The 12,590-nt window shown below is 44.5% G+C and overlaps 1 protein-coding gene across 10 annotated transcripts in view; it reads right to left on the bottom strand.

The window, feature by feature from the left end:
* Window positions 1–12,590, bottom strand: part of LOC146080764 (uncharacterized) — a 95,899-nt gene that overhangs the window by 30,433 nt on the left and 52,876 nt on the right. For all 10 annotated transcript variants that reach the window (XM_083188405.1, XM_083188398.1, XM_083188402.1 and 7 more), the window contains one exon: window positions 248–393. In XM_083188405.1, the coding sequence (XP_083044531.1) occupies window positions 248–393 (146 nt within the window). The remainder of the gene's footprint in view (window positions 1–247; window positions 394–12,590) is intronic.

Genomic DNA, 12,590 nt, shown 5'->3' with positions numbered 1-12,590 from the left:
AAACTGCTTGTTCTTCCTATTGGCATTGTGAATATGAATTTTAATGGATACGTCAGTCACACGTAAAGATGCTCGGGACTACCAAGTCACATGTTGCTCACGCATTCTGTGTAACAAGGCTTGTAGTGCACGGAGAATACTGTAGCTGTATGTGGACATATCTGTAATCCACTAAAACACACATATTTCAGTGTTGACTGTGTATATGACTTTCCAGAATAATGTATTAATAATTATAAATACTCACAAGATAAAGTTTACGGTGTCTGAGGCCAAGCAAATGTTCCACCATAGGAACCAAATCCGTTTCCAAATTGCATATATCACACACATATTTCGTTTCGATTTTGTTTGTTTTAGTTCGAACTTTATATTCAAGAACATACTCCAAGCCTATATAGAAAGATAAAACTCAGGCTTAATATGAACCCTGGTGGCATGTTTATACAGTATGTTCCTCAGTCTACAGCAGGCAGAAATTTCTGATAGCTGAGAATCCAGCAATATAAACAGTGTCCAGCCATTTTTCTGTCATGCATTGTAAACTTTCAGAATTAAAATATACTTATATATTAAGGTGCCTATACACTGAATTTTGCGGGTGCGATGCACGCTAGTGCACACATACCATCGCACAGCTCAAAAAAGTATGGGCTGCACATACTTTTTGAACTAGGTTGGGATTGCATCGCAATTATTGCATGCATTTTGGACTAGATCGCATGCGATGCGATCTAGTCCAAAATGCATGCAATAATTGTACTGTTTATGGGCACCTTTAGCCCCTTGAAGGAAAAAAATATGGTAAATAAACCTTAATAGGTGCGAAGGATAACGTACTACAGTAATGGGAAAATGTCAATCATAATATAAAAGGAAAGCAAAGACTGGATAAAAAATAAAATAAATGGTATTTGTTTCCTAGCACAGCGCCCACGATATTCAGTCGTATGGCATTGTATTCAATTTAAAATTGTATACCATTGTATATGGCATACAATGCGATGCGATTTTAAATTGTATAAGTACCCTAATGGGTTTTTTCAATGTTAAATGGTCCCCCTATACAATTTTTAATTATATAAGCACCTTAATAGGTGCTTACAATGTTAAATGCACCCCCACTATCAACACCAACCCTAAGCGTGGCGAGGACAGCGAGCCCGCGAGGGGCGACGGTACGCGTCCTCCGACCTTTTCATACCCCCACTATCCACGCCAGCGTGGAGTTGATTTTATATAGTGTGGCGAGCGCAGCGAGCCCCGCGTATTACTTTACATGTATTCCGCGTCCCCTCGCCACGCTTTGGGCTCGGTGACTCGCCACACTATCTAAAACCAACTCCACGCCGACGTGGATGGTGGGGGTATGAAAAGGTCGGAGGACACGTACCACCGCCCCTCGCGGGCTCGCTGCGCTCACCACGCTTTGGGTTGGCGTTAATAGTGGGTGTGTCGTGGGGGTGCTTTTAATATTGTAAGCACCCATTACGGTGCTTACACAATTAATAATCTTATAGGGGGGCCATTTAACATTGAAAGCACCCATTAGGGTGCTTATACAATTTATAATCGTATACTATCGCATTGTATGGCATTGTATGCCATATACAATGGTATATAATTTTAAAATTGTATGACATCTGGTGCCATCGCATACCATTGTATGGCTTATGGTATACGATGCGATGGGCGTCGTGCTAGGAAACAAGAAACAAAAAAATTAAAAAACAAACAAAAAACCCCCTGGAATTTGGTAATCATCGATAATTCCATTTTGCTGATTCCACAAGGGCCACTGTAGTCTTCATACATTGGGGATAGACGTGTAAGAGAAGGAGTCGGCACTTTAAAATTCTTAATGTGGCAGGCTCCTCCCCCTCTATCCCCTCCCAGACCACAGTCTTAGAAAACTGTGCCGGAGAGGAGAAAAGACAAAGGAATCTCCAGAGCAGCAGAAACAGGAGAAGACCGTACAGGACCAAGCTAGAAGCAGCATAGAGAGTCACAACACCCAAGGCATTCAGGACAAACCAGAAAGTGCAGTGCTGGAGGGCCGTGTAGTGTCCTCTGTGGAATCGGAGAAATGGAATTATCGTGGAGTACCAAATTCTTGTTTACTCCTTCATCCACCAGGGGACACTGCTGCCTACATATAATGGGGATGTCCAAAAGCTACCCCCATGGGTGGGAGAGTAACGAGCATCCTGTAACACTGCTCGCCCAAACTGGGAAGCGGAGACCCACAAATGGTGTCAAACTTCTCACACCTTTCTGCGATTTTACAAGACCAAATGGCACTCTACACAGCTTGGTCATTGATGCCCCGCTCGCAGCAGCCCATGAAGGCCTCAGTGAACTAGTAGAAAGAGCTGAAATAAACGGATGGAAGCCTCTGGGAAGAGGCCAGATAAGCCCGTTTAACCCCTTCATGACAGAGCCAGTTTGTGCCTTCATGACAGAGCCCTTTTTTTCAAATCTGACATGTCTCACTTAAGTGGGGATAACTTTTTTTTGCTTTTACTTATCCCAGTGATTTTGAGATTGTTTTCTCGTGACACATTGTACTTCAAGTTAGTGGTAAATTTTCGTCGATACAGTCTGTGTTTTTTTGTGAAAAATACCAAAATATCGTGAAAAAATGGAAAATTTAGCAATTTGCAAAATGTTAAATTTTCTGCTTGTGAGACAAATAATCATACCACTCAAAATAGTTAATAACTAACATAGACCATATGTCTACTTTATGTTTCCATCATTATTTCAACTTCCTTTAATTTTTTTGGACACTAGGAGGCTTACAATATGAATAGCAAATTCTCAAATTTTCATGAAAATTTCAAACACTGATTTTTTTAGGGACCAGTTCAGTTCTGATGTGACTTTGAGGGACTTGTATGTGAGACACCCCCATAAATGATGCCATTTCAAAAACTGCACCCCTCACAGTATTCAAAACAGCATTTTGGAAGTTTGTTAACCCTTTAGGTGTTTCACAGGAATTAAAACAAAGTGTAGGTGAAATTTCAAAATTTCTTTTTTTTTTTGCAGAGTTTCAATTTTAATACATTTTTTTAACGAATACAGTAGATTTTACTAGAGAAATGTGACTAAAAATTGATTCCCCCAATTCTTTTGTTTTCAAAAATATCCTATATGTGGCCCTAGTGTGCACGTTGACCAAACCACAGGCTTCATAATAGAAGGAGCACCTACTTGATTTTGGAGCCTCCTTTTTATGAGATTTTTTTTTAGGCACCATGTAGGTTTCTAGGCACCATAAGTGCTAAAAGTTAGGAACCTCCCCCACAAGTCACCCCATTTTGCAATCTACACCCCTCAGGGAATTCATCTAGGGGTATAGTGTACATTTCAAACCCCCAGGGGTTTCACCAATTTTGGTACAACTGGGATGTGAAAATGGAAAATTACATTTTTTTACACAAACATGCAGTTCTGGCTCAAAATTTTTCATTTTCACAAGGAATGAAGGAGACAAAGCACCCCAAAATCTGTGCCCCAATTTCTCCCGAGTACGGCAATGCCTCACATGTGACCAAAAAATACCAGTTGGGTGCATGGCAGGACTCAGAAGGGAAGGAGTGATTTTTGGATTTTGCAGCAAAGATTTTGGTGGAATGAATGGTGGGTGCTATGTTGCATTAGCAAGACTCCCAAAGCACCAATACAGTGGAACCCCCCCACAAGTCACCCCATTTTGCAAAGTACACCCCTCAGGGAATTCATCTAGGGGTATAGTGTACATTTCAAACCCCCAGGGGTTTCACCAATTTTGGTACAACTGGGATGTGAAAATGGAAAATTACATTTTTTTACACAAACATGCAGTTCTGGCTCAAAATTTTTCATTTTCACAAGGAATGAAGGAGACAAAGCACCCCAAAATCTGTGCCCCAATTTCTCCCGAGTACGGCAATGCCTCACATGTGACCAAAAAATACCAGTTGGGTGCATGGCAGGACTCAGAAGGGAAGGAGTGATTTTTGGATTTTGCAGCACAGATTCTGGTGGAATGAATGGTGGGTGCTATGTTGCACCAATACAGTGGAACCCCCCCACAAGTCACCCCATTTTGCAAAGTACACCCCTCAGGGAATTCATCTAGGGGTATAGTGTACATTTCAAACCCCCAGGGGTTTCACCAATTTTGGTACAACTGGGATGTGAAAATGGAAAATTACATTTTTTTACACAAACATGCAGTTCTGGCTCAAAATTTTTCATTTTCACAAGGAATGAAGGAGACAAAGCACCCCAAAATCTGTGCCCCAATTTCTCCCGAGTACGGCAATGCCTCACATGTGACCAAAAAATACCAGTTGGGTGCATGGCAGGACTCAGAAGGGAAGGAGTGATTTTTGGATTTTGCAGCAAAGATTTTGGTGGAATGAATGGTGGGTGCTATGTTGCATTAGCAAGACTCCCAAAGCACCAATACAGTGGAACCCCCCCACAAGTCACCCCATTTTGCAAAGTACACCCCTCAGGGAATTCATCTAGGGGTATAGTGTACATTTCAAACCCCAGGGGTTTCACCAATTTTGGTACAACTGGGATGTGAAAATGGAAAATTACATTTTTTTACACAAACATGCAGTTCTGGCTCAAAATTTTTCATTTTCACAAGGAATGAAGGAGACAAAGCACCCCAAAATCTGTGCCCCAATTTCTCCCGAGTACGGCAATGCCTCACATGTGACCAAAAAATACCAGTTGGGTGCATGGCAGGACTCAGAAGGGAAGGAGTGATTTTTGGATTTTGCAGCAAAGATTTTGGTGGAATGAATGGTGGGTGCTATGTTGCATTAGCAAGACTCCCAAAGCACCAATACAGTGGAACCCCCCCACAAGTCACCCCATTTTGCAAAGTACACCCCTCAGGGAATTCATCTAGGGGTATAGTGTACATTTCAAACCCCCAGGGGTTTCACCAATTTTGGTACAACTGGGATGTGAAAATGGAAAATTACATTTTTTTACACAAACATGCAGTTCTGGCTCAAAATTTTTCATTTTCACAAGGAATGAAGGAGACAAAGCACCCCAAAATCTGTGCCCCAATTTCTCCCGAGTACGGCAATGCCTCACATGTGACCAAAAAATACCAGTTGGGTGCATGGCAGGACTCAGAAGGGAAGGAGTGATTTTTGGATTTTGCAGCAAAGATTTTGGTGGAATGAATGGTGGGTGCTATGTTGCATTAGCAAGACTCCCAAAGCACCAATACAGTGGAACCCCCCCACAAGTCACCCCATTTTGCAAAGTACACCCCTCAGGGAATTCATCTAGGGGTATAGTGTACATTTCAAACCCCCAGGGGTTTCACCAATTTTGGTACAACTGGGATGTGAAAATGGAAAATTAAATTTTTTTACACAAACATGCAGTTCTGGCTCAAAATTTTTCATTTTCACAAGGAATGAAGGAGACAAAGCACCCCAAAATCTGTGCCCCAATTTCTCCCGAGTACGGCAATGCCTCACATGTGACCAAAAAATACCAGTTGGGTGCATGGCAGGACTCAGAAGGGAAGGAGTGATTTTTGGATTTTGCAGCACAGATTTTGGTGGAATGAATGGTGGGTGCTATGTTGCATTACCAATACAGTGGAACCCCCCCACAAGTGACCCCATTTTGCAAACTACACCCCTCAGGGAATTCATCTAGGGGTATAGTGTACATTTCAAACCCCCAGGGGTTTCATCAATTTTGGTACAACTGGGCAGTGAAAATGAAAAAAATACATTTTTTTTACACAAAAATGTACTTCTGGCTCAAAATTTTTCATTTTCACAAGTAATGAAGGAGACAAAGCACCCCAAAATCTGTGCCCCAATTTCTCCAGAGTACGGCAATGCCTCACATGTGACCAAAAAATACCAGTTGGGTGCATGGCAGGACTCAGAAGGGAAGGAGTGATTTTTGGTTTTTGCAGCTCAGATTCTGGTGGAATGAATGGTGGGTGCTATGTGGCATTAGCAAGACCCCCGAAGCACGGTGAAATGATGAACCTAATAATCCATAGATGTGTGGTATATTTTGAAACACTCCTTTATACATAGGCCGGGTTTGTCGGGGCAAGTTTCACAGTGGAAAATAGTTTCCTTTCTTATTCCCTTTTTATAGCAAACTTTGCACCTTTTTTGTGTCCTGCCCTTTCTTGCAGTGGAGGGGATTTCGTTGGGAAAATGCTGCCCTGGTACAATACGGGGGCCAGTACTAGAAGTACTGGGGCCCTCTGCCTGCTGATTCCCAAATGTTAGGCTCTTTATGACTTCCTCTTGAAAGTGCATAAATGTCCCCCTCTGGCCGGTAGAACGGAATAGCACGTAAGCGTTATACAGTGCCATCTGGATGATATACACGGCCAGATTCTTGTACCAGATATTTGTTTTCCGCAGGGCACTGTACAGCTTCAGTACCTGATCTGAAAGATCCACTCCGCCCATGTACTTATTGTAATCTAGGATACAATTTGGTTTTGAGGTGTGGGTACTGGTACCTCGTACAGGGATGGAGGTGGTACTGTCTCCATGAATTGTTGTCAGTATAAGGACATCCCTCTTGTCCTTATATTTGACCAACAACATATTTTCGGTGCATATTCCCCTGCTTTCACCCCTTCTCATTACTTGGGCAATGTGCGTTTTGGGGAGGCCTCTTTGGTTCTTGCGCACAGTACCGCAAGCTGCTGTACCTCTTGAACCAAGGGCCTTAAACAGGGGGATGCTGGTGTAAAAGTTATCCACATAGAGGTGATAACCCTTATCCAGGAAGGGGTGCATTAAATCCCAGACAATTTTTCCACTAACACCTACGAGGGAGGGGGGGCATTCTGGTGGTTCAATTCTTGAATCCTTCCCTTCATATACCCTAAACTTGTGGGTGTACCCTGTGGTGCTTTCACACAGCTTATACATTTTTATGCCATACCTTGCCCTCTTACTGGGAAGGTACTGGCGGAATTTAACCCTTCCTTTAAAATGTATAAGGGACTCGTCGATACTAATACATTTATCAGGGATGTATAGCTCTGCAAATTTGGCACTGAAATGATCAATGACCGGCCTGACTTTGAATAGCCTGTCAAAGGTGGGATCATCTCTGGGTGGGCACTGTGCATTATCGGTGTAATGTATAAATTTATGGATTGCCTCAAAACGAGCCCGGGGCATGGCCATACGGTGAAATGGGGTGCTGTACAGAACATCTGTACTCCAATATTGCCTAATTTGTGGCTTTTTTACTATGCCCATATGTAACACCAGACCCCAAAACGTCATCATCTCTACTGCATCTACAGGGGTCCACCTAGCAAATGATGACGTGGGGTTTTGAGCAATAAACTGCTGGGCATATAAATTAGTTTGGTCCACCATTAAATTTATAAAATCATCAGAGAAAAATAATTTGAAAAAGTCAATTTCTCTGAGACCTGTTGAATCAAATTGGATTCCTGGGATGGCCAAAAACTCAGGAACCTGGGGCTCAAAATTGTCTGGTGGTGGGGTCCATACGAGATCAATTATTGGGGGGGGGGTCTCAGCTGCTCTACGGGGGCGTCTTTGAGGGGGTCCCTCATCATCAGAGGAGGAAGAGGAGCTTAAGACAAATCCTTCAAATTCCCCGCTTGCCTCACTGGCTGTGTCAGAGTCAGAGGCAAGCATGGCATATGCCTCCTCCACCGAATACATTCTCCTGGATGACTGGGACGACATTTGGGATGACATTTGGGATGCCATTTATATTTTTGTGTTACTGGTAGTGAAATGTTTCAACACGTGTATAGTGTAGGGGGGGGTACAAACTTTATTTCAACCCGGGGGGTATGTAGTGTGTAGTGCAGAAAAAAAAAAATACAAAAAAAAAAAAATGGAAGGGTTCAAAAAAAAAAAAAAAAAAAAAAAAAAAAATGGAAGGGGTTAAAAAAAAAAAAGGTCCTGCGCCAAAAATTGAGCACAGATGTTGGTCAGTAACGTCCGTCACTGAACAGCGCTCAAAGGCAACAGGAATTTGATCCAAAAAAAAAAAAATAGATCAACCCTGTGCCGAAAAAGCTGATCAGTGATGTACGTCACTGATCAGCGCACAGTGGCCACAGGACACACACAAAATCACAGTGTGTGTAAAAAAAAAAATGTAAAAAAGACCCCACAGCACTCACAAAAAAATAAAAAAAGGTGATCAGTGATGCGACACTGATTACCAGTGAGGGGCAGCAGGTGCACAACCTTTGGTGGTACTGACAGGTATATATAAAAAAACAAACCTCTGTACCCCCAAAAAGTTGCTGATCACCTCAGATATAGTGATCAGCACAAAAGGCGGGGGCAGCAGACACAAAATTTAGCACTCTCTATCACTCTCTGTCACTATCTCTCACTATCTATCACTCTATGACACTGCAGCAGCAGCACTGACAGGTATATCTATATATAAAAAAAAACCTGCGCCCCCAAAAAGTTGCTGATCAGTTAATTTATACTGATCAGCACAAAAGGGGGGGCAGCAGTCAGTTATATAAAAATATATAGCACAATCTGTCACTATCTCTCTATCTCTCTCTCTCTATCTCTCTCTATCTATCTATAGCTCTATCACACTGCAGCAGCACAAAATATAGCACTAGGCCTCTCTATCTCTCTCTATCTCTTTCAGTTATATAAAAAATATATAGCACAATCTGTCACTATCTCTCTCTCTATCTCTCTCTCTCTCTATCTATAGCTCTATCACACTGCAGCAGCACAAAATATAGCACTAGGCCTCTCTATCTCTATCTCTCTCTCTCTAACTCTCTAACTCTCTCTCTATCTAATAAATCGCAGCAGCACAAGATGTCACAGGATGTCACAAGATGTCACAAGCATAAGCAATATCAATGATCAGGTAAGTATTTTGGATGGGTTCTGGTCAGTATAGGCGGCAGCTGGGCACGGTGACCGCACTGCACGCTATTCCAGACCGGAATGGCGTCTGCAGTGCAGTCACCGTTAGTTTAAACCCCCCTCCATGGCTGTGATTGGTCCGTCGGTCCGACGAACCAATCACGGCCTTTGGGGGCGGGAGGGGTGAGGTGGGGTGACACCAGTGTCACCCTTACACCCCGCGGTGATTGGTGCTGTACTTTACAGCACCAATCACCTCCGATCCCGTGTCACCGGCGAACGTTATTCGCCGGTGACACAGAAAACGCTGTGAATGGCTGTTCACAATGAACAGCCAATCACAGCGATCGCCGACGGGGGGGCGGCATCGCCGCCCCCCCTGGGCATGCACGGACATGTCTGCTGTCAGGGAAAGCAGACATCGTCCCTCTGTCACTGCGTCTCTAGACGCAGTGACAGTTTTAAGCCATGACGTATATATACGTCAACGGTCGGGAAGTACTTCCCGGCCATGACGTATATATACGTCAAATGTCGTGAAGGGGTTAATGGTCAGGCAAATCTAGTGCACCAGCGTCTGTTTTGAAGCAAAGCATCCTCTCTTGACTGCATCATAACGAGATTAAGGTCTTACCACAGGGATAACCGTAGGTTGTGAGTGGGAGAGTGACCATTTCAGCACCAGAAAGGTTAAACTTCTCTGCTGCGCCCAGACAGCTAGGCTCCTGCCCTCCTCTACCCCGCCTCCAGGCTAAGCTACTCAGTTTTTTAACAAGCCAAGGCAGGAGACGAGAGAAGGAAGAGAAACACCATACAGAAACACATTCAAACATATATGAGATCCTTCAACAGAGGAACCAGCAAGATGCCTGAAAACCACAACAGGCGACCCCCACACTGGGATCCCCCAGGTGGAGCACCGCCCTGTCATGCTGAGGGATTATCCTCTGGCTTAGAATTGGGTTGCCTGGTGGCCAAGGGATGCTTGCCCTTGAAGGACTTGGCGGGCTGGGTTCTTGTTAAAGAATGTCCCCAAGGGATTTGCACAAGTGTCCTGGCAGTGAAGGAGTGGAACCCCAGGTGGCTGATTGCTCTCCGTGTCCCTCATACACGTGCAGCAGGCAGGCAGGAAGAGATCAGTGACAGGTATCCACAGGGGTAGATCCTTCCTACTGTCCCCGGGGGAGAGGCTGTGTGAGGGGAGCCCACTCCATCTACTAGCAAATGGCCACCCAGGGAAGAATGACCTCATGTGATGCCGGTAAAATGGCAGGGAACCAGCGCCACTGCCCACACAGACACACACACACAGCGCCACTGCCCACACAGACACACACACACACTAGTGTCCCTGGTGGTCCCAGTGGGGTGGATGACGGACCAGTCCGGCCGCTTGCTAGTGCAACCTAGCTGTTCCCGCCGCTGGGCTGCTACAATCACGAGCGCTCCCAGCGGGGAGCGTGTTAACTTTAATCGGTGTCCCGGTCACGGCTGCGGTCCCCCATGTGCTCGGGGCCAGCCACGGTCGTGTTGTAAAGAACCGGCTTGGAGGTGGAAACGGGCTTTGTACTACAAAGTGATATCTATATTGCAGTGTAAAAATAAAGCAGCCAGTATTTACCCTGCACAGAAACAATATAACACCCATATCTAACTCTCTCCTCCCGTTACATCAGCCCCACCTGCAGTGCATCATGGTTTTGTCCATTAGAGAGTGAATTTGCCTTTGCGATTGAACCAGAATAACCCCCTTACTGTCTGATTGACGGGATGTTGCAGTAGAGAATGATAAAGAGGAAGAACCTCTACCTCTCTGACCTCTAACTGATTTAAATGATCCTCTAGGTCTGCCTCTAAACTTGTAACCTGAAAGGATAGTCCAGTGAACGTTTAGGGGCACTGCAGAAGTAGTAGGTAAACCGGTGGACTTATTGGCAGTCATGTGGGAGATGAGTTTATCAAGCTCAGGCCCACAAAGAGCATCCCCTGTGTAAGGAAGGGACTCTACTGACTGTTTAATCTCTGCTTCCACTTACCAAGAACAGAGCCAAAAGAGTGTGTGGCTGTAGTAGCAGACCCTGATATCTTAGAACCTAGAGGCCTCTCCCAGATAGATTCTGAATTCCCTAATATGTTCTGCTAAAATAATCAATTCTTACCAAAGGTGAATTCCTTTGAGACCACTAGAAAGTTCATCCACCCATTTATATATTGCCTTGTTCACCCATGAGCCAACCAGGGAAGGTCTTACAAGCACTCCTGCAGCAGAATAGAAAGACTTGAAAAGTAGTCTCTAATCTGTGGGCCTCCTTTAAAGAAACAGCACTCAGAACAGGGAGTGTAGTTTTCCTAAATAATCTAGACATTGAGGTCTCAGCTGGGGGCAGAGTTTCCCACTTTAGCCATTTCCCCAGGAGTCCTGTCTGATTTATTCTAAAATGTTTTGATAGCTGAAATCTGATCAGGAGTCTGCCATGCAGTCAATAAGGCACCCTCCAGTTCCTGTGAAGCTGGGAAGGTAACAGTGGTGTTATTGGATGCACCAGTTTTAATGGGAAATGGTCATTTGGTTGACCGTCATTCGGTCGTAACATTAAAAGGTCTGTTTAACTGTACAAATGTCCTTAGCATGTATCACCTAGCTTGTCCTGTAGAGTATTTTCTGGGTCCGTTTCGTGTAGAAATTCCACTGGGCCAGATCCTTCATCTTCCTCAGAAACATCAGCTTGTAATAATGAAGGAATACCTATTTTTTTATACGAGGGAGGCCGACGGCAAGGGAATCTAATGTGGAGAGATGGCCGTGCCCGTCTCCGCAGGACACTGCCAGCTTTGAGGCTAAATCAGAATCAGTTGTTACAGTGTAACAGTTGTTAGTGTCTACTTCCTCAGCAGCATGCCCAGGAGGCAGCACAGGGGGATTTGACTCACTAACATGTGCCACAGAGAGCAGCACTTTCAGTATGCTGAGTAAACTGTTCCTTGCTCTGCTTGCAAGTGAACAGCTTCTAAGTGGAAGATGTACATTTTGTCATTCTCACAGCAAGGTATATTACACATACACACACCAAGATATACAGAGGTGGATAGAGAAATACGACAATAGGGGGAGAAGAACCACCAAACCCCGAATTAACACCCACAATTGTAATATAGATACAGTATAACTATACATTCATACATCCCACCGCTAAGCAATACAACTCACTGTCCTAGGAGAGAAAGTAAAGCAGTGGGGTAGCACAGACTGTGCAGGTCAGCGGAAATGGTGCCAGGAGAACAGTTTCTGGAGTCTGTAAGTGTGGGTATTGGTGCTCGTCCATATGCCAGCTCTGCAGGGAAGAAGAGGCTGGGTAGTAGCGTACACGCTCTGTACAGCAGCCTTACAGACACCTCTGCCCAGCCAGCATGTCGAACTGGTCGGGATACCACATGGCACATGTGCACCCTTATCTGAGCCTGGACCCCTGCTGGTGTGGTATGGGCTGCGGATCAGTAACCGGAGGCACCGGTGGGCGGGTCAAAGAGGCACACTGCAGGCGGTGTCGACCTGCCCCCCTCTGCAGTGTGCCTATCCCACTGCAGAGTATTTACCTATGAATAGTTATCAAACATATTACCTGATAATTATCAACATTAGCCACTGCCATGGTAGTGAGGTAAAAATTACTGACAATTTTG

Source organism: Crinia signifera, chromosome 5, assembly GCF_055691185.1.
Source record: "Crinia signifera chromosome 5, ASM5569118v1, whole genome shotgun sequence".
Taxonomy (NCBI): Eukaryota; Metazoa; Chordata; class Amphibia; order Anura; family Myobatrachidae; genus Crinia; species Crinia signifera.
This window is presented reverse-complemented; position numbering and strand designations above follow the sequence as displayed.